Below are 27,988 nucleotides of genomic sequence, written 5' to 3' on the forward strand. Positions count from 1 at the left end.
GCGTGGTTTTTTTGTTAATAGGTCGATATGATTGAAAAAGGCAACAATGCAAATTGATTTAGGGGTGTGTTATTTTGTTATATTAATGTATGTGTATAAAGGCTGCGTTTATTTATAAGCATATGATAATCAGACATAAATACATATGGCGAAAAATAAAGTTGATAATGAGAGTCGTTAAATGATTTGACTACATTTTTATCTAACAGCTTTTAGTTATTAATTTTATATGAAGTTGACTGGACCTGAGTTTTCACTAAATACAAACATTGTATCTTAGAAAATTAAATTAACGTATTTTGTATTTTTTTGTCAAAAAAAAAAAATACAGAAACATTAGATAGAGATGTAACTTATTTTTTTATTGTCAACATCAATTTTTTATAATTATATTTTTAATATTGATATTTTTTCTTTTTAAATTTTGTATAAAAAATAAAGATAAATAAAATTTTTATTATTTATTTTATTTTCAAATAAAATATAAATTATTCATTTTTATGTCTCTATTATTTATATTTTATTTTTAATGTTCTGTTTTATTCTATTTTCACAACGAAATGTAGCCTAAGCTAAGGTTTTTCAAATTTTAAATGTCCAAAATTCGAATCCGTCTTTAATCAACAATGATTAGTCTTTCAAAATTCTTTATTCCCTCCAAATTTTGAGTGGCTTTTCAAATTCCGAAAAATCAAAATGCGAAGGCAGTGAGCCACCAATACCTTCATAGATCCCGCCCAAAAGATGTTCCTCTCTCACTCTCTCTATAAATGTTCAAACCATGATCTCCAAATTTACCCATCACCATTCACCATCAAAGATCCTCGATTCATTCAATGGCTTCCTTCAAGCACCCAATTCCCTTTATCTCCGGCAAGGATCGTTATCCTTCTGGAGAGGTCCATGTTATTGTTGGTCCCATGTTTGCAGGAAAAACTTCTTCTCTTCTTCGCCGTATCAAATCCGAAGTTGACAATGGCAGGTATTAATGAATTAGTGGATGGGTTGTGCGTTTTTTGCTTTTTAACAATCGTTTTAAAGTCTTTAATAGTATCTTTATTTTGTTGCTCTACTCGGCTGGAAAATTTTGATAACTTGAAATGAGCCTCTGAAGTGGTATCAATGGCTATCACAATGAAACTTTGGTGTTTTGGTGGGGAATCCCTTCCTTTTCAGTTACTGCTGACTATACATGCTTCACCACGTAATTTCTTTCTCTTGGAACGAATAATAAAAGAAAGTTTAAAACTGTGATCTGATAGTGATTTGTAGAATCTTCTGCTGGGGGCTAATTCCTCTTTATGTTTAAATTATGTTATGTTGTGAAGAAACGTGGCTATGTTAAAATCAAGCAAGGATACAAGATATGCCATTGACTCGGTTGTGACACATGATGGGATTAGATTTCCTTGTTGGGCACTGCAAGATCTGATGTCATTCCAAGAAAAATATGGTCATGATGCTTATCGAAAGGTAGTCTCAATATTTCATTATGTTACTGTTGACTATTGCTTAGGGGATATTGCTCATTTGAATTTGTGGTGCTATAGAGGAGCTAAGCGATACCCTTAGCTAGATGTAATGTTGGCTGAATGTTAGTAGTATTTTGGATGCAGTTGGATGTGATTGGTATAGATGAAGCTCAATTTTTTGAGGACCTATATGAGTTCTGCTGCAAGGCTGCTGATGAAGATGGTAAAATTGTGATTGTTGCTGGCCTGGATGGTGATTACTTGAGGTACTTTGTGCAGATATTCTAATCGTTGTTGTGTTTTACTGTGCTGGAAATGTTACCAATATGGATGCTTTTCAAACTTTTTTTCTGCTATCTATGTTCTTCAGGAAAAGCTTTGGTTCTGTGCTTCACATAATACCGCTTGCTGATACTGTAACCAAGTTGACAGCTCGATGTGAATTATGCTGCAAGCGTGCTTTCTTCACTCTCAGGAAGACACAAGAGACACAAACTGAGCTGATTGCTGGTTCCGATGTCTACATGCCAGTGTGCCGATATCACTATGTTAACAGTGAAGTTGTCACTGAAACTTCAAAGAATGTGTTGGAATCTGTCAAACGCAACAATGATTCACTTCTTGATGTAGCCACAAGGTTTTAGTGTGGAGGTACTTAAAACTTTCCCCAAAATGATTTCTGGAGTATATTGTCTATTGCTATTAGTTAATTCAACAAGTTATCTTGGAATTTTGGTTGTCATAGGGTCTATGTAGTTGTATATAGATATAATTATAAATATACTGGTATTCAATTGTGGTTTATAATTATTGTTGCGTTATCATATTTCAATGAAAGAAGTATTGCTTATCCTATGACATGAAATTTTGGTATTTAGGCGTTTTTTCGTTTTGGACGTTAACCTTTTGTAAAAGCATCTGTTTACTTTAGGCAAAATTGTCAACATACAATTCTATTTTGTAAATTATGTAGCATCTGTCATTTTATTTTGCAAATTACTGTGCATATTCTTCGTTTTCAAACTGGAGGTTCTTCCCGATGAGAATACAATGCACACCAAAGATACTAAATAACTACAAGGTATAAATGGTCCATGACTAGAGCTAGAGCAAAAAAGAGTAAGACTAAAAGCAGCTTTTTTGCAAGACTAAACTAGCCATGGAGAAAAAGACCAAGAGTAATTAGATTGAATGTGAATTACGAAAATGGACCACCTTTCTTCAGCTTTAAGAGTAGCCAGATGCAGCATGAATAAGTGACTTGGAGACCTAAGATGAAGCCAGATGCAGCATGAGTATTTATCTATTTAAGTCCTCAGAATTTTGAATCAGACACTTTAGTCTCTAACTAAAATTAATTACTCGATTGATCTTTAACAATTAATTTCGTCAGTCACTTAGGTTTTTGGCTTCGTCAACTCTAATGGAAGACAAAATTGTCCTTGACAACTCTAATATGGGACAAAATGATCCCTGACTTCTTTGTTTGAAAACATTGTTCTTCCATAATTTTCATCATATCTCGCATAATCCTAACATTCATACTCTCTTTCACCTTCACAGTCTTCTTTTCCATCTTTTTCTTCCTCCTCTTCAACTCTAAGATCAAGCCATGATGTAACTGTCACGTGTGTTGCACCTACTTCAGCATGTTATTGACCACACATTTCCTAAATCTGTGACTGGTACACCCACCTCTTCCGCACTTCACCCACCAGAAGCATCCACCTTCACGTCCTTGATAACAGCATCACCTCCAACCTCGACATTGTCCACCACATCCTCAAGACCAAATTCCATAACTATCCCAAGAACACGCCTTTCTCCATTCTCCAGCAAGTAATATAGATTGTTGGACATTAAAACATCATGAGAAGATTCTCCTTCGACATCATATGCAAATTCTCATTTGGAATAGACCCCGAGTGCTTTATTCCTTTTTTCCCGACAGTTTCGACCTTAAATCCAAGCTATTAGTACAACGAGCAATATCGTCATTGCTGCTTATATGAAAACTGGAGCAATTAATGAATATTGATTCGGAGAAGAAGCTGAAAGAAGCGATCGGAGTGATGGACAATGTGGTCATGGAGATGATAGGGCAGAGGAGGAGGGAGATGGTGATGACGGGTACGGGTCTTAAAGATTCATGGGATCCATTGAAGACAACAAGTACTTGAGAGATATAGTCATTAGTTTCTCGAGTATTAATTGATTGAAAACAAGTTGATGATATTTCTTCTTATGAACATTGAAGTTGCAGAGTGTGCATTGTGTAAGTTGAAGTTACAGTGTTAAACTGTTAGATTTATTCGAGATATGATGGAAATTGGAGGAGAACAGTGTCGTTTTGGAATAGAAGAGGTCAGGGACCATTTTGTCCCCTGTTAGAATTGCTAGGGACTATTTTATCCTTCGTTAGAGTTGACGGAACAAATGACCTAAGTAACTGACGGAGTTAATTGTTAGGGACCTATCAAGTAATTAATTTTAGTTGGGAATTAAAGTGTTTGGTCCGAAATTATTTGAGGACCAAAATGGTAAATACTCTAACAGAAATGGTTGGAGTTATTGTCCTTTTTCTTGTGATTTTTGTGTAGTTTCCAATAACTCCAATTTCAAGAGCATTTTGATTTTCTATTCAGATTTGCATATTTAAGGGCCTAGACCATTATGATAGATAATGGTACTCTTTTTTAAGAAACGGTGCTGGCAGGACGTTTTTCTTAGTTGGATTATTCTTAATAATGATGGGGTATCCTTTCTTAGTCGATTGTGTTAGTTGAATTTTAGGCCTTAGTCAGGTTTGTTATTGAATGAACTATAATGTTATCTTCAGCTTGTACGCAGACACACAAAATTTATCTTCAGCTTCACTTAAGCTATAAACAGGATATGATGTAATACGACACGATAAAAATTATTTTTTTTTTTAGTTTTCTCATTATGAGAGCTTCCCCCTTTTTCTTGGTAACGAACTAAATTTGATCTCATCAACATAATGTGTCGCTGCGGATTATCATTGGACTTCGAAGTCTCAATTCCATTTTGTTTGTTTGTTTAGATAAGCAGAAAAATCTGTACTGCTACAAGATTCAATCTCATGGGATCTTCTACTCTGATTTGTATTACTGTTAATAAAATTTCCTTTTTCCTTGGAAGCAAAAACAATTTAGCTCATACATAGGTATCGAAAAAGAAAAGTGCAAAATTGTATGTTTCATCTACATGCTACAAGGTTCAATTCCATGGAATCTTATGTTTTCTTCTACTCCAACTTCTTGTCCTCTCCGTTAATAAACTTCCCCCCTTTTTTATTCCCTTGAAAGCAGAAACAAAAATGTAGCTTATACATAGTTGTTGAAAAGGTAAGGTAAGGTGCAAAATTGTACAACAGGGCTGAAATGAACAGCAGAAATCCAATCTTCACTTCATGAAACCATAATCTGAAACTGCACTATTATAACTCTCCTAAGATTGGAGTATCTTCTTATAATCTTGGAAGTTGCCCTGGAATGGCGTCACTCTTCCTTCGGATACAACCCATAGCTCCTCCACGCTTCCGGATATGAGGTGCTCATCATGACTCACCTGCCAAAACACATTTATCAGGGTTTACATCACTTTGTTCTCTTATCACATCACATATACTATTGCAAGAAGTGAACATCAACATACCATGAGAATGCCTCCTTGGAACATCACCAGTCCTTGAATTAGCGCCTCGACAGCATCCAAGTCCTACATCATCAGATACTTGCAGTCAATGTTGGGTTTATATTTTGTCGAAGTCATGCAGGTTGCACGACAACCTTTTTGGTCATTATCTAGAAACATGACTCATTTTTACTGAACAGTTTTTAAGGGGGTTAAAAAAAGTTAGCCACGGAACTTTATATGCCATATGCACTTTAGCCCTTAAACTTTTAAGAATGCGCAAATAGACCCTATAAAGTTCCCTAAATGTGCATTTTATTCAAAATAAGTGCAATATATGCTTCAACTTCTTGTGATGTGCAAATCTCCCTGCTAAACTTTCTTAAATATGCAACTGACACCCTAGAAGATGATAAATGCTATTTTTGTTAACAATAAACAATTGATGGAAAAATTACTAGTGTGAGCAATCCGCATATTTGCAAAAGTTCAAAGGCTTGATTACCACAATTTCAAAGTTCAGGGGCTTAAGTTTAGAGAGGTAAAGTACAATTAACCCCAAACTTTTGTTTACAAATAGGCTATTAGAGCGATACTTTTAACCATTGAAAAATAGGGCCACAATGGCAACGAAATCATTTATGATAATGATATTAGTAACAATAACTAATGTTTTCGGCACACTTTCCTCCAACAAAATTAAAAAAATAAAAAAAATTAAGCAAGCAGCTAGCTATCCAGCAACCCCACTAAGAAAAAATCAATGTAAGAGAGACAGGGAACTTACCAGATGATTGGATGGCTCATCAAGCAATATTATATGTGGCTTCTTGAAAGTTATCTTAGCAAATGCAACTCTGCTTTTCTGACCCCCTAAGAAAAGCAATCAGAAAAGCCAAAAACATAAATAATTGCAAGGTGCATGAAAATATCAATAGCTACTCTGAACAATCAATGTGTCCTAGCATCTTTTATTGCATTTTTTGAATATCACCATATTCAGAATCTTTTTAAGAGATACAGGTACCAAAATAAGAGATAATACCTGATAAAGTATACATTGGTTGAAGTGCGAGATTTCCCGTTACACCAAAAGATCCTAAATGAGCTCGAAGCTTCTGCTCTGGAACACCCTGCAGAAGATTCAGAAAGGAAATCTGTTAATACAAGTACCTAAAAAATGTACATCGTAATGTGTAGAACTCATAATAATAATAATAATAATAATAATAATAATAATAATAAATAAATAAATAAATAAATAAATTGTGCCCTTGGAATTCAAAGTCATTAGCACCAATATCAAATGTATGTATTTATCCAAAAAAAGAGTTTCCTGAAAATGATCACTTTTCAAATATATGCAACTGCAGCTATTATCATATACATCCTTGCATTCTTCCCAACATTTCAATAACAATTGCATTTAACAATTTTCATTCTTACCAGAAAATAAATTCAATGCAACTATGGCTCAGTCAACAAATGACAACTAAATAGTAGTTAAACTCTTGAAGAAAAACATTACAATAGTTTCTATAAAGTGCTTACAGGATAGCAGCGCATCATATACAGAAGAGGATTTGAAGATAAGTCCAGTCCATCAACATGATGCTGACTGAACACTGCTATACGAACCTGCAGACAGACAGGCAGCAAGCATAACTAATGACCCAAATTTCAAAACAAGACAAAACAATGATGATGAAAAGAGAGCATAAAGGAGAGACATAGCCATTCTTATAATATTTAGTCCTTGCAGATCAAAGTCTATTTATCTTTCCAACATTAGCTTTGCAAATCATGCGTAAACTAGTTTAAATTTGTATCTAATTGGTAAAATAAAGAAGCATACTTCTCAGCAGCTGACATTCAAAATTATCATGGATGAATAAATATATAGTGCACCAACACAAAACATCAATTAGAGGGGTCACATATGAAAGCAAAAGATAGCATGACATGAAGGTGAGGGACAATTGACTTGCAATGATGAAAGTGTTGGCAGATTTAGTAGTTACCTTAGCAGATCGGAAAACTGTCCCAGAACTAGGATTTAGTTCCCCAGCAATTAATTTGAGTATAGTCGACTTGCCAATACCATTTGGTCCAACCACTGTAAAAACAAAGGATACAATTTATATTTTATAACATGAGACAAACAATGTGGCAGTCCTTTACTAGTTTCAACAACATTATCTCACACACAACAGTAGGGCACATGTATTCAAGACAAGTTTGAAGAAAAGATGCAACCAGGCTGGCATATCTACCATGCATCGGCATCATAAAAGTCACTGCAATCATCAATATGTAATAGGTAGGAATTTAAGATCGGTGATTAAAAGGAAAGAGAGAGTTCAAAGAGAAGCAATAGTGGTCTGAATTGTGTAATGTATGTCCTTAATGAGCTAAACACAGATTAGTGCTGATATACAATGAGGAGATAACTTGTGGTGTAAGATAAGAAAAATCTGAACAGTCATTTCATAGTTCATGCTTTAGTTATGGAAGCTGTAACTAACAGCTGTCCTATCCTAGCTGGCTCTATTATACTAACTAACTACTACTCTAGACTTCAATAGCTTGCTCTATTAGTGATTACAATAGAACATTTGGATTTTTTGTACGTAAGCTAGGAGAGGAAATGATGACTAATGGTTTCTATGTAATATGGATGTGTATAGGAATACGAGTGTGATAAGTATGAATATAACTAAGAAGAATAGAATTATTGATAAAAAATTAGAATAGAGAAAAGAGAATCCAGAGAGACGAGAGCCTTCAATAAATTCAACATATTCCATTACAATTTCTATCACAGTAGAATAGCAGAACCAAATAGATAATATGGAGAATATAAAAGATAGAAACAGAGAGTAGAAGAACAAAGTATGATCACAGAAAAGGGAATATCAGTGTGATAATTCCTCAGTGAGGATTGTATTGAATAACTCTGTGTGATAAAAAAAAGGGAATACAGAAATGATAATTTGGCCTTCAAGAGGCCAATTCTCTCCCCAAGTCCACTCCACTCTTTTTCATCTCCCAACAATTGCTAATTACGTCTATTTGTATCTCTCTCCCTTCTAACTAACTCCTAAAAGCACAGTGATCTCCATCACTCATTCATTTAGTTTTCTTGCCTCTCCTCCTATATGTAATATGTCTATTTGAAAGGGGTAATTTCTCCTTTCTGCCCTGAACTTCTTGGCTGCTGTGGTGTGTCACACAATACTATTTATACTATTTCTAATAATATCTAATTCTACTTCTACAAAGTAGACTTCTACTTATTAGGCTAACTCAATTATACTCATCACATAACTCGAGCCCATTTACACTCGTTACAAAATATGAATAGTAAACTATGTTAATATAGGCTGATAATATAGTTTATTACAATGATACAATAATTTACCAAGGATTCATAAGAAAGGGGAGAAAAGTCATGCATATGGATAGAGAAGCTTCTTACTTGCAATACGGCTGTCAAGGTCTATGCCGAAATTCAAATTCTTAAATAGAATGGGTCCCCCAGGATAACCAAATGATGCATCACTGCAGTAAAATTTTGCAGAAAAGAAAATAAAATAAGGTTAGAGATAGGCCAATCATGTGTCACAGATTCATTTATGTATAGATGTCTTTTGTCAACAATGAGTTAAAGAAGGGTTAATGCTCTACCTGAAGCTTATGATGGGTGGGCCCGGTCTATCATCTGGGGTGGGGAACTCAAATTTGTAACTATATTGAACCAAATGAAACATAATTAATGACAGCTTGAAAGAGAATTATTTAATGAGAGAGAAAAAAAATAGCAGTTCATACTCAGGATCGTTAATAATTTCATCCACATGGCCCATTCGTTCCAAAGCCTGGAATATTGTTCAAAGAAGAAATAAATTTCAATTTTAATGATTTAATTAGAAGCTTCAAATAACCAACCACATAAGATCTTTCTCTCTCTCCGTGTGTGTGTGTGTTTGTGTTTGATGAAGCTTTTGAGCATTTGATTGGTAATTAAAAAACAGATGCTATCAAGTACCTTGATTCTGGATTGAACAAGGGATGCTCTCTTGGCATTATAGCGGAACTTATCAATGAAGGACTGGTAGCAAAAAACAGAAACCAACACAGCTAAAATATCAAATACAATCAATAAAAAGTTACATTGAGAAGTCAAATAATCAAAATTTTGTTCAATTAAAAAAATTATAAGTTTAGACTGATATAAGAAACCACATTGAGGAACGGAATTTCCATACAGCATTGCAAACATACAGTAAGCTATAGTTTTCCATCATAGTTTGCTATTCAAATTCCTCTTAACAGTTAACACAAACTAGCCTATCCAGTAAATTTAATAGAATAATTTGACAAACTTGCACCATGTAGTGGGACAAGGTAGTTATCGTATAAATTTACATATTAATGCAGAAAGTATTAAATGACCACTTAGACTGATCACCAGATCCCCCACCTCAAAGCATCAAGATTCAAGACAAAAGTAAATAATAAAGTCACGTGTAAACTACTAAACACATTATTCATGGCAAGACCATGAATATAAAGCTCATATCACGAATGGAGTGACATCTATGTAATGTAATTTATTATTTAGTATTATAAATAAGAATAAGCAAAAAGAAACAAACTACCTTATGAGATCTTGAAACAGAAAAAGTGATACCTGCATATGAGATCTTGAACGTTCGTTTGCCTCTAGTGCTTTTTGCTGGTTCTTGATTTGTTCTTCTCGTGTCTTCTCAAAAGTATCATAATTCCCTCTGTATGTAGTCAGCTTCTGAGCTTGTAAGTGAATTATATCAGTAACCACCTGAGGTAAGTTACAAATTAAGTTAGAGAAACAACTTATGAACAAAATACCAAATCAAAGATATAAAGATAAAATCAACATTTTACCGTATTTAAAAATTCCCTGGCATGAGAAACAACGATAAATGTTTTTGGCCATTTAACCAAGTATGATTCAAGCCATAGGACAGCATGAAGATCAAGATGATTCTGTAATAAAAATAAAGTAAGTAATCTGAAATTATATTACTCCAGGATGAATGAAAATATAGAATGCTGACTCACTGTAGGCTCATCAAGAAGTAACATATCAGGCTCTATAAACAGTGCACGAGCAAGAGCTATGCGCATCCGCCATCCTCCAGAAAAAGTTTTTGTTGCTTTCTTCTGCATCTCAGGAGAGAAACTAAGACCCTGAAAATACAGTTGATATCAATAACAACTCTGGACAACTGATTATCCAATTAATAAGGCAAAGTGAAAATCATTTGAGCACAAAAATAAATTCTTTTCATGTCACAATGAATTTTCACAAATTCTTCAGGGACTCTGATAGAAACAGGTTTGGCTTGGTTTATAGGAGGAATGGTAAGGAGTTGATGGACTGATTTTTCACTGCTTAATTCGTAATTGTTGCGGAATGGCTGTTTGTTGGTCTTTTTAAGCTAGTTTAGCATGTTTAGGAGCAGTAGTGCTAGGCCTAGCTCCTGCCTATAAATGCTAGGGGTTAGTTAGTTTTTAGTTAGTTAGAAAATTCTGTTCATTGTGTTAGTTCAGGAGAGGGAAATTCTCTCCAGAGTTGGTTAGATCCAACAGTGTACTCCAATAAGGGATTGTGATCACAATCCCTAGTTTATCAATAAAATCCCCTAATTCTGCTAGTTCCTTGAACCTATCACTGGTACAAGAAGTCCATGGATCCTGGAAGTGGTGAATGGTGTAACCCGATAGCAGAAAATGGAAGGGAGATTGGATGCGATGGAATCGCGACCGATTCGAAGACCTGTGCCGCACGCTGCAGGAGATGCTGTAGAGGATCAATGCACAAGTGCATTCCATGGAGCAGGGCGCTCTGATCCATCACAAACGGAGTTCTCCAGCGTTGCACCAGGCCGCCAATGGCTCACAGGGGAGTAGAACCGCGCCAGAGCAGTGGAGAAAACTGGAACTCCCGATTTTTCAAACAGTGAGGATGCGAGGACTTTGGTCAAGCGTCTGGAGCAGTTCTTGCTCAGAGCGGTGCCAGATGAGGAGTAGCTTGCGGTGGCAACGTTCGCCATGGAAGGCCGCGCGTTCACGTGGTTCCTATGGTGGGAAGCGACCGCACGACGCTACAGTGGCAGTCCCTTCATGTGGCATTACTGCATCACTTCCAGACTGAGAAGGTAAGGAGTTGATGGGCTGATTTTTCACTGTTTAATTCCTAATTGCTGCAGAATGGCTGTTTGTTGGTCTTTTTAAGCTAGTTTATCAGGTTTAGGAGCAGTAGTGCTAGGCCTAGCTGCTGCCTATAAATGCTAGGAGTTAGTTAGCTTTTAGTTAATTATAAAATTCTGTTCAGTGTGTTAGTTCAGGAGAGGAAAATTCTCTCCAGAGTTGGTTAGATCCAACAGTGTACTCCAATAAGGGATTCTGATTTACAATCCCTAGTTCATCAATAAAATCCCCCTAATTCTGCTAGTTCCTTGATCCTATCAGACTCAATTACATTGTTGCCAAGTGTTCAAAACAACTAAGAAGAGAGACAGACGTGAATTTAATGTGGATCAACCTACAAAAATGTAAGACTACATCAATGACTTAAATATGAAGAAAAGATTCCAGAAAAAGTGAACACTAAAAGCAGTAGCAGCTATACACCCCAGCAATTTTCAATTCCAATAAGCTGTTAGGCACTTGGGTGTTATGGGGTGCTCAAGCTCCTACATCGAGTAGATGGGATGCTTGATGTTGTATATAAGGAGAGTGGTTCTTCCCCCTTATCAGCTAGCTTTTAAGGTGTGGTTTCCCACTTTCTTAGATACTTAACAAAAGCCAAAACATTCCCCATTACCTACATTTACTACAAACAATTGCAGCCCTATGGATAAAGGTAGAGGAAGATCTAAGAAAACTATAAAGAAAATTAGTAAAAGAGATTTAAAAATAAATGATTTACACATGTACATGAGACATGATAGGGCACTATGGTTTCGCTTTATCCATGTAGCTTGTCACCTAGTGGGACAAAGCTTAGTTGTAGTTTGTTGTAATTTTAGGGGACACCCAAAATTAAATACAAGCCATTTTATAAGAAAATTTTGGTTGGACATTTGCTATATATATATATATATATATATATATATATAATAGAGAGAGAGAGAGAGAGAGAGAGAGTATTTCCACCCTCCATAATTACGCAAAACTGATATGTAGGGTCAGGCAGGGATCACAATCTTATTAAGTGATCTAAATGGCTTCTTTGTCAAATCAAATGGTGATGAGAGCGTTTTTTAAAATGTTGGAAGAGTTGGATCTGGATGTCTGATTAGAGATTGTGATAGTAATGGGCTGAGAGGGTGTTCTAGCTGAGTTCCAAGTGTCAGTATATTGAGAGCTGAAGTTTTTGCTATTTGGAGGGGATTGACAATGGCCTAGGAGGCTCGGTTCAAGAATGTCGTTTGCGAAACTAACTCTGTAGAGGTATTCTTTCTGGCTAAATTGGAAAGTGCCATATGATCATGAAGAGAAGGCTATTATCAACGAAATTTTTTAATTGAAGCAGCGAAAAGCTTGGCTTGTCCGTTTTGGTCTGATTCAAAGGGAGGCTAATAAAGTTGTAGACTAAATGGTGAAAGGAGGTGCTCAATGAGCTTCAGATATGGTGGAGTGGCTTTACCCAAATAATTCGATACTTTCGGCTATGATGAGTGATTGTAGTCCTTAGGAACCTAGTTTTTTTATTTCTTTAGGTTTTTTATTTCCATTTTCTTTTTCGTTTTGTATCTTTGTTCACCAAAGAAAAAACAAAGAAAGTTCAGAATTTTACAAGCTTCAACATGGTTAATAAGATAATAAAAACTCTCAATAAGTCAAATCAGACTATCAGAGCTTTCTAATCTTCAATAAACTGCAATACACGTTAGTTCACCTATGAACTCACCGCGAGTATCGATGCTGCACGTGCCTCTGCAGAATAAGCATCAATTAACTCAAGCCTCTTGTATATTTCCTCGAGTCTTTGCGAAATACCATCTTTATGAACCTCCCCATTGCTTTGTCCATTTTTCTCCTCAAGTTCCCTCTGGCAAACAGCCACAACATCATCAGTTGTCCAGTTTTAGGGGCATAACAACTTGTAAGACAAACAACACAATAAGGACAGGGGAAGGGAATGGAGACATGATTAAACAGAACAGTATATTCAACTATTCAACCTGTTTGGCAAGCAATTGAGCTTCTTCCTCCAAAAGTTGAGTTCGTTCAATGTCAGCATTGAGAACACACTGCAAGGCAGTTGTATTATCACCAACAACCTCTTGTTCCACATGCAATATCTGACAGTTCATTGGAATACCATCAATGGCATGCATAGCCATGTGCCTGAGGAAAGTAGTTTTGCCTGTACCATTTCTTCCAACAAGGCCTGCACCACCAAAACAAAGAAAAAGATCAGGAACACCAATCAAATTCCTGATCATGATTGCAGAAACTCACAATAATGGACAAGAAGGAAGCAATCACCATAATGCCTTCCAAAGGAAAGTGTAACTGAACCGTCAACAATGAGATCACGGCCACCAACAGAGATATTGAAGCCCTCCATATGAATGTCCTTCACAGCTGCTCCACCAATACCTTCATGCCTAACACATACAACCGGCATCCCTGCCCGTGCTGCTTCCATCTCTGCTAAGTGCATTTGGTATTGCGCCTGTACATAACAAAAACACAATACCACTAGCTAATGAATCTTTGAACTGCAAGTGATCAACCAGCTATCCACTCTTCTTCTTTTTCTTTTCTTTTTTCCTCCCTTTGTGGTACAAAAAAAATTTCGATTGAGTGTCTGTTTAGTTAGGGGTAAAAATTGGTAGCAAATTCATGGATAAGTTCAATCATTTTGTGCGTATTTTTACACGTGGAATTCATCCATAACTGTTCCAAACCTATTTTACCCCCAAACAAACATACCTAAGGAAAAACCTCATCAGCTGTTAGGGTTTTTGTGGCTTACTAGGTACAGACATATCAACAAAATTCATCAAGTTAAATACAAGAAGAGAGAAAATTTTAATTGGAACCTCTCTCTGGCGTTCCTCCTTTCTCTTTCTCCTATCGAGCTTCATGCGGTCGCGTTCAGAGAGCAAAGGGCCATCAACAGGCTCGGGCTTCTTCTTCTTAGCTTGCCCTTCATCCATTCCCTCATTCATCCTAAACGGCGCCGCAAGACTTCGCACCGTTGGCTTCGCCTTTACCAAACCATGCTTCCCAAACTTATCAGTCAGCTTGCTACACACCTATACCAATTTCACTTGGAATTATTCGACAAACAAAATCGTTAATGAACACGCAAACAAATTGAGATCGTGGTTTCGACTGGGACTGACCGTGCGGCACTCGGAGAAATCGTCGACGCAGCCAGCGGCGACAAGAAGTTCTCCTAGGGCTTCGAAGGCGCCTTCGCCGTCGAGTCCGAAATCAAAGTCGTCGTCGGCGAGGACGTTCACGATGTAATCAACGATTGGCTGATCCACGTCGAGAACCCTTCGTCCCAAAACCTCATGGACCACCGAACTTGCCACGTCAGTCATCTTCTTCCGCTTTCCTATAAGCAATGACGGTAGTTCAGAAAGAGCTGCGAGCGAACCAGCAAAAGAAGAATAATACCCAAATCATTTCCCAAAAAGTTTGAGAGGTTTTGGTGGCATGACTAGTGAACTTGTTACAAAAAAGTTTTTTTTTTAGTTGTTTTTTTTTTAAATTTTTAGTGTGTTGATTAAAATTTTAGTAGTAAAAATTAAAAAAATTCAAATATAGGAAAGATATTTTAGTCTTTTATAAATTATAATTTTATATTTTTTTTAAAAATTATTTAAAAAAAGATATTTTAATATTAAATAAAAAATATTTTTATATTATCATATACAAATATAATTATTAGATAAAAATATATTTTTACATAAAATATTAAAATATAAAATTATTTTTATTTTTCTAAAGGATCTTTTAAAAAAATCACTTGAAAAAATATTTTTTGTAGAATAAACTTTGTTATATATTTCACAAACTTGAATGAACAAAAAGATCTAAGTATCTCACGTTTAAGAAAGCCAGAGACCTTCATGTATTTTTTCATTCCTTATAAAGTTAACTATCTGCGAAACAAAATATTAATGACCTATTTGTCCTTTCACATTTGGTCGTAGGATTGGAAACCCAAAGGTACAATCTCAAAGGAATCCCACATAGGCACCTTTGTTTGCCACAACAGCAACTTCGTTAGCTACCTTAATGAAAACCACTAACAGAGATGGATTGGATTCACCTTTGGTTAATTTTCTTCTGTTTTTAAAAAATTTATGTGAAACTTTTTGTCATTAATAAAATTCAAGATCATTTTGGTCAATTTTCTGATAATTCCGGTGCGACATTAGTGATTTGCTCATACTAATAATGCGAGCGGAGTAAATTCAACTAGCATTAATATTTTAATCATAATAGGATCAATTGTAATTAACACATTGTTTAAATAAGTTTCTATATAATTTTTAAAAATATCAGAGTAATATCCCAAATAGATTTTCAAAAAATTTACGATTCGACAGATTTGTCTCCAACAAAATTTAACTAGGATTTTGGGCCTGAGTTTTTTAGTTATACACCAGATACGTCTCCACCCCAGTTTCACCACGTTAAGACTAACGTTGACATCCTACGTGAAGGTTAAATTGCTAATGTATCTAATTAAGTGAGACGTGTCACGCGTAGGACAGTTTGGTCCCTAGCCGATGTGGCAAAAATGACACCGTATTAGATGAGAAAAGAACGACGTCATTTCGTGGAGCACAATTTGGAGGCCAGAGGCGTGAAACGTTGCTGTTTTAAATGGGGGACAATCTCGTTGAAGGAGTCTTCTTATATTCAATCTATTCATGAAATTACTCCAAACCCCACTATCTCTGCTAGGTTTTATAGAAAACCCTTTCATATATCCATTAATGTTGACCATACTCATTGCTCTACTTTGCCATAAAAGTGGTTGTGACGGAGGTCGTGACGGTAGTTGGTTAAAGAATCTAGCTTCGGTTCGTCATTGATCAAGGTTAGTAATTGAATTTTGTTGAATTTTTTAGTATGTGTACATGCATTGTGATGGATAGTAGTAGTAATTAGTGGTAGTGGTTGAAATAAGAAAATTATATATTTTTTGACAGGATTGTATTTCTTTATTTAGTTGGAATCGCTTTATACATTCGTTTTGTGAATAAACAAATAAGAGGTTGTTCTGATGTTGACATATGGACTGATGTTGTGGTAGATAATGGAGTACACGGTGGAACTAATCAGAATGCAGGTAAGGCAAGGTCTGAGACAGCGGGTGATAAAGAATAAGATGAGAAGAATGATTGTTCTTGGCTTATTTACTATGCAATAAACTCAAGGTCTAGTGGCTACTAGATTAAGACTTTTAAACTCGTGCACACTTAGGGGAGAGAATTTGGAAACAATATGGCAGACTAAAATTGGGTTGCAGACAAATTGTCAAAAAGACTTTTGAGTCAGCTAAGATTAACTCATGTAGAGGTATGTGATCATATCAAGATTGACTACAATGTCATAATCAATGACAAGATGTTGTATAGAGGTTGAAGATGGCAAGAGAGAAGTATGTCGGTAATGAGAAGGCTCAATATGAAAAGTTGCGAGACTACCAGCTGGAGCTACATAAAAACAATCCTGGTTAAACTTTCCTTTTATCAGTGGAGACTATTCCCACTCACCCCCCACTATTTGACAAGTTGTATGTCAGCTTATATACATGTAAACAAGGGTTTAAGGCTGGCTGCTGACTATTGATAGGATTAAATGGCTTCTTTCTAAAGGGGTATTACGGGAAATAACTACTGTTAACTATAGCACAAGATGCTAACATTCAATTTTATGTGATTGCATATGTATTAATTGATAGTGAGACTAAAGCTAGCTGAAAATGGTTTATAGAATTGTTACAAAATTACTTGAGCAGTGCTGCTGTAGAAGGGTGAAACTTCATTAGTGATCAACAAAAGGTATCAGCAATATAGTTTTTTAATATCGTTAATTCTTATAATTTTTAATTCCTTTAATTTAGTTATAACATCGAGCAATCTTGTGTAGGGTATGCTGTCGGCTCTGAAAGAGGTTATGCCGAATGCACATCATAGAAACTGTGTAAGGCATATATGGAAGAATTTTACTAATACGTATAAGAGCAAGCAGTTGAAGAATGTGGTCTGTGCTTGTACCAAGAGTAGTACGTATGCAGAGTTCAAGGAGAACATGGATAGGACGAAGAGAATTAATGAGGATGCATGGGATTACCTAGCCAAATTCAACTCAGGATGCTAGACCAAGTCACATTTTATCCATTGACCTAAACTTGATAACATCACAAACAATATGACAGAAGCGTGGAATGCCAAGATAGTCCACTACATAGAAAAAGCCTATTTTAATAATGCTAGAGTGAAGATACTACATCATGAGGAGGATGACCTAACATAAAAAGGTCCTGAGCACGTACACAGGCGTGGTGGCACCAGTGCAACAGATGAGGATGAAAGACATCATAAAGGAGTGCAAATATTAAACTGCTCAGTGGACTGGTGATGATGCTAGACATATTTTTGAGGTACAATATCATATGAAGAAAGTTAGAGTGCATCTAGGGAACAACACATGTATTTGTAATATGTGGCAAATTACAAGTAAAAACTTTACATTCATGTTCATTGGTGTTGGGCAGTATTTACTCATATGTGTAGCTGATAATGAAATCATCTTAATATCTTTGATAAAAGTATTATAATGCAAATCTGCTTGCTATGCTAGGCATATGCACGCAATGGCTACAATAGCAAAGCGAGGAGATAGACCAAAGGGTTATGTGCATTAATGGCTGAAGATGGATGGATTCAGGGATACCTATGCTCATTCTATAAGCCTTGTCAACAGTGAGGAGCCGCCAGTAGATCTTCTCCTTTTATTTATTTATTTATCTTTTTTATTTTTTGTTTCTCATTTTATATTTTTACTAATTCTGAAATTCAGCAGGATTTTGTGTTGTTGTTAGGTGATGACAAGTCATCTTATGCTAGCTTTTCAAGCAATTTTCACTTGTTTCATTAGGTTTTATTCACCTTCTTGCATTGTAAGTAAGTAATTTGGAGTGGATTTGCATGGTTTTGTTGAATCAATCAACCATCCTTTATTTGACACTAAATCATAAGGTTTAAGCTAAAATTAGTTGGTTTTTGAATGATTTATGAACCTTGTGAATTTGGTGATGCTTTGATTGGTTGTTTTGATTACTTGTAGGTGAAGAAATGGTTGAAAAAAGAATTTTTGGCACGCTTTTAAAGATAAAGCACGCTTTCGACCTTAGGCCACGCTTTGGAAAGTGTGACCCAAGGTACAAAAGCGTGGCGCACCAAAGGAGGCATGGGCGCTCAGTTCAATCACTTAACTGAGCGCCAGTGGAAGCTCCAAAGGGCAAGGCCAAAGGCGCTGCATGACCAAGGAACCAAAGAAAGCATGGCGTTAAGTTAGTTTACCTAACTGAGCGCTACAAGAAACAAAGAAAGCATGGGCACTCAGTTAACTAAGTTAACTTTATCGGGCTCCCCAAGGAAAAAAATCAAAGCGCAAGCAAGCAAAAGGGGGCAGCCAGGATTCGAACCAAGCACTTGGAGGACATGGAGGAAGCGCTACAAGCAGTGGAATTAACCAAAATGAAATGGCCAAGGTTCGAACCTTGAACCTTGAGCTAGCCAAGAGAAGCGCTACTCCAAGGGAAATTGGCCAAAAAGCATTCACCAAGAGGGATAACAAGAAGGCGCTACCTAAGGAAGACAAGGGCGCTCGGTTGCCTTACTTAACTGAGCGCTACCTTGTATTGCTACCCCTTGAAAGAAAATGGGCACACCATGCACTCCCCAAGTCTCGAAGAGAAGCCTCCACTCAAACCAAAGGGTGCTGAGTTAACTCCTTCAACTGAGCGCTAGTTCAACAAACAAAGGGGCCAAGGTGGCCTCAGCAAGACTCGAAGAAGGGACCTCGTGCAAGGCTTGGGGTGCTCAGTTAACTTAGTTAACTTAGCGCTATGAGGGCTGCCCAAGGAAACTTGTCACGTACCAAAAATTGAAGGCCAAAGGCATGTGTAGCACTCAGTTGAGAAACATAACTCAACGCTTCCCTGGAGCCACGCACGAACCAAAATAAGCTAAGGAAGGGCAATGGGTAGCGCTAAGTTAATTTAGTTAACTGAGCGCTTCCCTAGGAGTTGCACCATGGGCCAATTTCACTTCAATTACCATTTTGGATTCAATTCTTCACCAAATGAAAAGCCCACTCCAAATTCTGAAGATCAAAAATAGAAAGTGTATAAATAGGACTTAGTTTGAGTTAGAGAAAAACCTTTTTCACTCACTTTTGAACTTTCATTTTGAATTTTAGCTTGAATTGGGGAATTGGGATTGAGAGCTGGGTTCTCTCTTCTTTGTTCTTACTTTTGCATTTCTTACTTTCTGTTTTTGAATTGTGGATAGAGATTGAAGGAATTCTGTTTCAATCCTTGGTCTACAATTCATCTTTGTTCTCTTCTGTATAATTCTAAGGATTGGGAATTGGATTTAGCTTTCTGTTTTTATTTTCATTTCTTCTGCTACATTTGCTATCTTCTCTTGGAATTTGAATTGAGATTGAAGAGCTTCATTGATTCTAAGTTTGAGAATCATCTTATACCTCTCTTCTCAATTGTTCCAAGAAGTGGATATGAGTTTCCTTTACTGTTTTTATTTTATTTTCTTCTACAAATTGTTCTCTGTTGGATCAAGGAAGGAATTGAGATCTAGACTTGTTTTCTAGTCTCATTGAGCCTCTGAGTTCTTGAATTTCTTTCCTAGCTCTTGCAATTGAGTTGAATTTACTTTCTGTTTTGTTCTTCACTGCAATTTTCCAATTCTGTTTAGATCTACTGCACTTACTTCATCTTCTTTACTTTCTATTGTTAAATTATGAATCCCCATCCCACATCCCGTTATTGTTCAAGCAATTTACATTTCTTCCAATTTAAGTTTCAGCCATTTACATTTCTTGCAATTTAAGTTTCAGTCATTTACATTACTGGCACTTTAAGATTTCGCTATTTTACTTCTTCTGCTCTTTAATTTACTGTCAAATCTCCCTCTCCCTTTTAGTTTCATGCAATTTAGTTTCTGTTGGTTACAATTCACTCAAATCATCAACTGTTTGCTTAACTAAACTAACCACCTAACTAAAATTGCTCAATACTTCAATCCCTGTGGGATAGACCTCACTCATGTGAGTAATTACTACTTGATGCGACCCGGTACACTTGCCGATGAGTTTACGTGTTGGAATCTCGTTTCCAACACATCATTAAGGGTGGCAAAACGGGTCGAGCCCGTCGGGCCAATCCGCTAAAAAGGCGGATCAGGCTAGGATTTGGAGCCCGCCAAACCCACACCGCTAAATTGGCGGATTTTGGCGGGGCGAGGCAGGCCGGTTCGACGGGCCGAAGATTTTTATTTTTCTTTTTTTTATTAAATAAAAGAGTGATTACTATTATAAAATTAATAATTATAGAATTTTTAAACACTTTTTTTTCATTTTTTGTTTTTATTCTTCTTTTAGTTATTAACTTTATTTATTTTATTTTACAATTTCGTATATATGCTCAAATTATGTGACTTATTTTTTAAAATAAAGATGATTCTATTGACAAATATTATTTTGAACAATTTTATTGAAGTTAAAAATTCAAAAAGAAAAATAGTAAAAAAATTATATTATAATTTGACTATTTTTTATTTGTATTTGATTTTTTAATTATTATTTTTTGGTTAATTTTAATGAATTTTATTTTTCAAAAAAAAAAAAGAGTCAAGCGGGCTAGCCCGCCAACCCGCCATAAAGCGGGGCGGGCTAGCATTTTGAACCCATTTTAGTTGGCGAGGCGGGCCGGTCCGCCCCGTTTATGGGGTGGGCCTAGGCGGGGCGGGCGGGTTAGGGCGGGTCAGCCCGCTTTACCACCCCTAGTTGTTGTCGCCGTCACCAACAATTTTCGCCGTCAGCTTGCTCTCCATAGCTGTTGTTTAAAGTAGGTAACGATCGCTATTTCTCCCTTTCAGCATCTTTTTCTTTTTATTTGTACTTATACTTTTATTGCAATTAACTACCTTTTGTTTGTAATTTGTACATTGTCGATTCCTATAATTTTATTTGCAGTTTTTGAATTTTTCTTTTACACAATTAATTGTTTGGATTGAATATTTAGAAATCCGAGTTTTCATTTTCAGTTTTATCCTTTTTTGTAGCAAGTTATTGTGCTTTTCTGAAAGCCCTTATTTATTGCTAGAATTGCTGCCATTTTTCTTAAAGAAAACTTTTGGATTGGTTATAGGTGCATGTTATGTTATTGATGTGTGTATTAGCAAACAGGGGTATAGAGAAGATGATGGTTTGTATTTGGAGAGTGATGCGGATGAGCAACTTCTGCTGTATATTTCATTCACACAAGTAATTAAACTCCATTCCATTCTTGTCAAAGGTCCTGAGGAGGAAGGTATTTATCAAAGGACCTAATTAAAAATTTGGTGAAACTATAAGGACTAACAAAGTAATTAAACCTATAATTAAAAAATGACTTAAGGTTTTAGACAATAATAATAGCAACTAAAAGTGAATAACATTATAATCTTATAATTATTTTTAGTGGCCATATAAATTTCTGATAATCACAAAAAATTATAACTTTTAGTGGCCATTAAAGATGTCTTTATCGGCAATTGTATAGTTGTCGCTAAAATTTTTTTGCGATAAAGCATAAGATGACTAATGTTTAATTGCCGATAAATATATTAACATCTATTTTTATTATTGCTAAAAACAAAATAAATGACCGCTAAAAAAATTTTTTTTAGTAGTGACAATGGTACTAAGAGAAAGAGATTCATTAATTACAAAATATAGTTAAATTACTACTTTAGTGATCTGAACCTAAAATGAGACCAGAAAAAATCAAAATTTTGTTACAAACTGTTCAACGCTCTCCAATTGATGTAAATAATGCTCATGAATCAACTCATGTTCCAAATATAGATATGGTAATCGTTAATATAAGAATAATCACATTAATTTTGCTCCTATATATTGTCTGTTTAAAAGTCTGAATGGCACATGATTGGAATTGCACATACAATATATAAAGTTTGGCAGCAACACTAAGCATGGTTATGACTTTTTATACATTTAATCATGGCAAATCTAATTTTATTTGTTGTTGATTTGTTACAATTCATCACTTAGTTACAATTTCAGTTAGTTAATTATTAATTAATTAATTATGATTGTTAACATAGTAAAAAGATAATTTAATTATATATAGATTAATTATAATCATGCTTACATATTATTATAATTTTTTTTATTATTTTTTCATATAATTATACAGGATAATTTTAAAGATATTAATAAAGATTAAGATATTTATTATAATGATATATTGGCAAAGATTGAGTGTTGAGAATTAAAAGATGGTTAATTTATTTGGCTTGAAAATATTAAAGATGGTTATTGGTAATGAATTTAATTAGAAGATACTTATGATATAGGATAAAATATTTTTTATTTTTTTTTAGTTTATTAATAGTAAACTCAAAGTGATTTTATACATATTTTGATATGCATATGTTTATTTTAGTGTGAAAATTTATGAGTATTTAAAATTATATGATAATCTTAATATTTTTAGTTCATTATAAATATACTTTATTTAAGAATAAATTTTTATTATTTAAAGAACATATAGTATATATTACTATGTATTTAGTTTTATTTTATAATATTTGATTAATTTAATTGAAAATACAGAATTATATGTATAATCATATTACTAAGATTATGTTTAAATATTACTAAATATTAGATTTTAGAAAAGAAGATTATATATATATATATATATATATATATATATATATATATATATATATATAATAAAAAAAGTAAAGAACATAAGACTATATTTATATAAAATAGTTATAAGTATACAATATTGTTATATTTTAAAGGTAAATATAACCTATTCTTTAGAATTATCGCATTAGTAAAGATAAATATAACATATTCTTTTGAATTATGGAAGTATGAGTGATGAAAAGTGTAGTGTTTGATCTTTTAGCGCATCACTTTAAAAACGTAGGTTATTCTAATTTTCAAAAGTATAATTTTTGATAGGGAAAAGTGATGCCTTTAAAAATAGACAATGTCTAAATAGATAATTTCTATTAAAATGTTTCCAAAATCAAATAAGTGTAGCCTTTGACAAAAACATTATTTTTTATCATTTTTAGTTATACTTTTTAAAAGTAATTATATGAGTAATTTTTTTTAGTGGAATAAACATACTTTTTTGCTATTCATATATTACATTATATTATTAGGTTAGATCAGATCATTATTCAGTAACCATCCATCACGGTCCATTGACTCTATTGTATTATTTTTTTTCAGCAAACAAAAAGGGTTTCCAGAAAAGATGACTATGGGAAAATATTTTATTGAAATTTAATAATTTATTGTTCAATTCGGAGAAGTTAATCTAAATAGACGGGCTTATGTTGTCACAAAAGAACAGGTAGACTTGTTGGGATCGTTTTAATTATTCGTGATGATAAAAATGATAGAAAAGTCAAATTTCGAACTATAAAATAGGCATGAAGAATCAAGATCACCAAATAATTTTCTCTTTTTAATATAGTTTAGAACATTAATTAATTATTTTTACTACTAATTCTGTGTTTACAACTAAAAAGTAAGTGAAAAGATAAAATAATTACTTTTTTAATTTTTGCGCATAGTTCTTTCACTTTAATTTATTGAAAATTAATAAATTTCTAATTATTTTATTTCTTTAATTTGTGTGTATAATGGTATCTGAGCAATTATTTAGAAGCAATGTGATACATATATTTGGAGTCTTCGATTGTGCGCGTGCCATAATTTTTTTAATTAAATCCCATGTATTAGCCGTGTTGATGTAATGATGCCGATTAAACAATTTAAACAGGTGTCCCAAACGGATAAGATTGCGTCTTGATTTACACTAATGAATTATGAATAGGAGGACAATTAATCAATTATATATGATTTTGACTTTTGACCAACGTCACAGTCTAATTGTTTGAATTTTTTTAAAAAACACAAAATTCAGCACAATAAAATGAAATAAAATAAAAAATTATTTATAATTTATATTTTTGTTATTTTTGACATTGTTATCAATAACTAAAAGAATCAGCATAATTCTATTTTTTGTAATTTTTATATAAAGATTGAATAACATCAACAATTTCTGATACTTTATACTGAAAGTTCATTTGATTTTTTTTTTTACCAAATATTTTAAATAATAGCAAAAAAATTTATTAATCATTTCTTTCTATGATCTTTTTTTATTGTTATTTCTGTCCAACTTTTAAAATATTCTTTTATTGTACCTGAAATAATTCATAAGCGACTACCATCACAAGTCCAAGCACACCACACCTGCCACAAAAACTCACAAGCAACAAACAAATAGTATACATTCTCTACATTCTTACCATACAACACACACAAATTGTCACTAGATTTAATTACGCCAAACACACTCAACCTATCTGTAGTATTAATTTTACCAATAATACAAACCAAGTAAAAACTTCAGCTCGAGGTGGAACCAACCCCTTCCAAATAGCTTTAGTAAAACTATAGCTTGATATATCCTCTGGTAACCTTTCTTCCTGCAATACCTGTACAAATGAGTTAGTAGTAAACAGTCCATTTTTATCAAATTTTCATACAAGTGTATCTTCTCTTCCTCTTGTCTAGGGGTGAGTACGCGTTGGATAGGTTCGGGTTTAAGGTGAAATTGGAATCGAACCTATTGAATTGTACTTGGTTCGATTTGTATTTTTTTTTTGTGTATTCGAACCAAACCAAACCGATTAAAAATAAATTGGTTCGGTTCGAGTAATTAGGTATCTAATGAAACAGAAATTCATAAAAAAAAAACGAAATTTTTTATCTTAAAAATTCTGTAAGTACAATAAACATGTAATACTAATAGAAATAATCCAAACATGTTAAACTTTAAATACATTAAAAACTAAACACGTTAAAATCCAAACATAATAAAAGGCATATATATATTTGAAATTTTTTTTTTATTTAATTGATATATGGTCAGGTGTTTGAATTGATTCAGGTTCCGTACCCCAAAACTGTTACCGAACCAATTACTAGCGAGAGTCATTGATTTGATTCGGGTTGAATCCGATTACCCGTTGGTTCCAGAACCAATTTAATTGGTTCGGTTCGAATTCGGGCGGATAATCGGGTACTCGCAACCCGTGCTCACCCCTACTCTTGTCAATTTGGCCTCTTGTAGAACACCATGTAGTTGGTTGAGTAATTCTAATTTCAATTGATAGATATCTCTTCTCCATTGGAAGTTCCACACCCACTCTAACCCATTCCAAAACCTACATTCCCATATAGTGGACCATTTTTTGTTTGAAACCGAGAAAAGTCTTGGAAAAAAAGACTTTAGAACACTACAATGTAACTAGTTATCTTTCCAAAATCTAATCATCCTCCCATCTCCTAACCTCATATAAAGACCATTAATCATCTTCTCTTTCACATGTTACTCCTTTATCTGCATTTAACAAATGTCCTTCCAAGGGCCACCTCTAGTATAGAGCGTCTGAGTGTATAGCATCCGATTTGGATCCAGGTTATTAGACGAGCACACCACCTTTTTCCAAAGCGAGCAATCTTCTTTAGAAAATCTCCACTACCATTTAAACAGAAGCGTCATATTTTCGAACAACTATATCACCCACCCCCAAATCTCCTAGCTTCTTAGGTGCATGTACTACTTCTTATTTAACTTGAGCAATCCTAGATTTACCATCTTCCTTACCTTAAAGAAATCTTCTCTGTAAAATAATTAACTTTTTCGCAACCGCCTTCGACATCTTATACAAGCTAAGATAATAAACTAGCAAGCTATTAAAAACATATTTTAAAAGAACCAATTTACTAGCTTCATTTAACACCTTAACTTTCCATAGGTTAAGCTTCTCTTTAATCTTATCAATCACTGATACCAAGGTACTTCACAGGTAGTACTGCTGCCTTGCACTTTAAGACATCACACATCCGATGTACCCAGTCTGGCTCACAATTAACCAGAATCAAACTAGACTTCTCAAAGTTGATACTTAACCCAGACATCAATTTAAAATATTAGAGAAGCCTCTTATAGTTTTGCACAGTTTTCTCTTCAGCAGAGCATAATAGTACAGTGTCATATACAAATTGGAGATGACACAACTCTATATTATCCCTCCCTACTAGTAATGGAAAAAATGCGCCCATTTCGAATTGTCTCTCCTATCATCCTGTGCAAAATATCAACAACAAAAACAAAGAGAAATGGAGACAAAGGATCTCCTTGCCTCAAACCCCTTTCCATCCTGAAGGATTTCGTTGGTGACCCATTTATGATACCAATATTGATGCGGTAACTACACATTCCCTAATCCACTTCTTTCATCTTTGATCAAAATCCATCTTAGCCAAAACAATATCTACAAAGATCTACTTAACTCTATCATACACTTTTTGAAAATCCAACTTAATGATGGCAGAAGCTTTCTTTCTCAATTTTAGCCACTGAGCAGTCTCACAGGCTATCAAAGTCCCATCATCTATTTTTCTACCTTTCACAAAAGCACTTTGTGTCTCCTCGACTAATCCAGGCATTATCCTTCTCAGCCTCCTAGACAACATTTTAGATATCACCTTATATACATAACCAACTATACTAATCGGCCGTAAGTCTTTAATCTCCTTTGCTCCAATAAATTTCGGTGCCAAAGCCACCCAGGTAACGTTTGAATCCTTTGATAGCTTAGCTGTCTCAAAGAAACTCATCACAACTGCATTGAACTTACCCGCAATTTCTTCCCAATACTTCTTGATAAAATTCATATTGTAACCATCACTACCTGTGCCTTAGTTGACTCGCAATCCTATACTTCCTACTTTACTTCTTCAACTGACGACAACACCTCCAGAGATATAGACTCCTATTCATTGATCCGACTGACCAGACCATCACTGAAACCAGTTAAGCAAATCCAACAAATGCAGCAAATCTTCTCTTAAAAAGGAAAAGAAATCCAACAAATGTAGTAACAGCATACTGAAGTGGTTGCAACTATGAAAAAAAAATCAAAATAACTTAATTTAGAAGTTGAATGGTTTAACAAAGTTAGTTAGAGTGTTGTTGCAACAAGTCAATCATGATATGAGTACAAAACAAATGTAAACTATGATAGAATCTTCCCGATAATCTCCATCTGACACAAATAGTGGATCAAGTTACGCGCGACGAAACATTTCTCCTTTATCTGGATCGAGTCATATACCAAAAGATTTGAAAGTAAATACTATAAAAATTAGTAGTGCCTGATTCTTGTTGTAGTAATAAGACAAAAATATGAGACGTAGCTTGTACTACATGCATAGAAATGTGAATGTGAATATCACTTTCCATTAGGTTCTTTCAAGATTCATTTAGTTATTTAAATCAAATGTTATCCTAACAAATGATATTTATATCATATTTTGTAATTAATTTTTTTTCATCTAATAGCAGACAATGTGAATGTGAAAATCACTAAAATATTTATTTTTTTTATTAGCAGAAAGACGTGATATAAAAAATA

At 34.4% G+C, this 27,988-nt stretch overlaps 2 protein-coding genes across 2 annotated transcripts; one reads left to right on the top strand and one right to left on the bottom strand.

Annotated features, from left to right (window-relative positions):
• Window positions 1-712: 712 nt before the first annotated feature.
• On the top strand, window positions 713-2,327 carry LOC107644967 (thymidine kinase a). The gene is made up of 4 exons (XM_016348946.3): window positions 713-982; window positions 1,329-1,473; window positions 1,617-1,738; window positions 1,843-2,327. Exons 1-4 carry the CDS (start codon window positions 837-839, stop codon window positions 2,114-2,116), a joined length of 687 nt encoding a protein of 228 aa, XP_016204432.1. The 5' UTR covers window positions 713-836; the 3' UTR covers window positions 2,117-2,327.
• A 2,273-nt stretch (window positions 2,328-4,600) lies between these two features.
• ABCF3 (general control non-repressible 3) lies at window positions 4,601-14,870 on the bottom strand. Its single transcript, XM_016348947.3, has 18 exons — window positions 14,537-14,870; window positions 14,231-14,446; window positions 13,671-13,860; window positions 13,364-13,572; window positions 13,090-13,230; window positions 10,233-10,361; window positions 10,056-10,157; window positions 9,823-9,969; window positions 9,178-9,240; window positions 8,961-9,007; window positions 8,817-8,876; window positions 8,608-8,690; window positions 7,151-7,245; window positions 6,681-6,767; window positions 6,175-6,262; window positions 5,917-6,002; window positions 5,151-5,213; window positions 4,601-5,063 (listed from the first exon to the last, which is right to left on the bottom strand). The coding sequence occupies exons 1-18, from the start codon at window positions 14,738-14,740 to the stop codon at window positions 4,944-4,946; spliced, it is 2,130 nt and encodes a 709-aa protein (XP_016204433.1). The 5' UTR covers window positions 14,741-14,870; the 3' UTR covers window positions 4,601-4,943.
• Between the last annotated feature and the right edge of the window lie 13,118 nt (window positions 14,871-27,988).

The sequence above is a fragment of the Arachis ipaensis genome, chromosome B5 (assembly GCF_059453495.1).
Source record: "Arachis ipaensis isolate K30076 ecotype BB chromosome B5, ASM5945349v1, whole genome shotgun sequence".
In the NCBI taxonomy this organism is placed as follows: domain Eukaryota; kingdom Viridiplantae; phylum Streptophyta; class Magnoliopsida; order Fabales; family Fabaceae; genus Arachis; species Arachis ipaensis.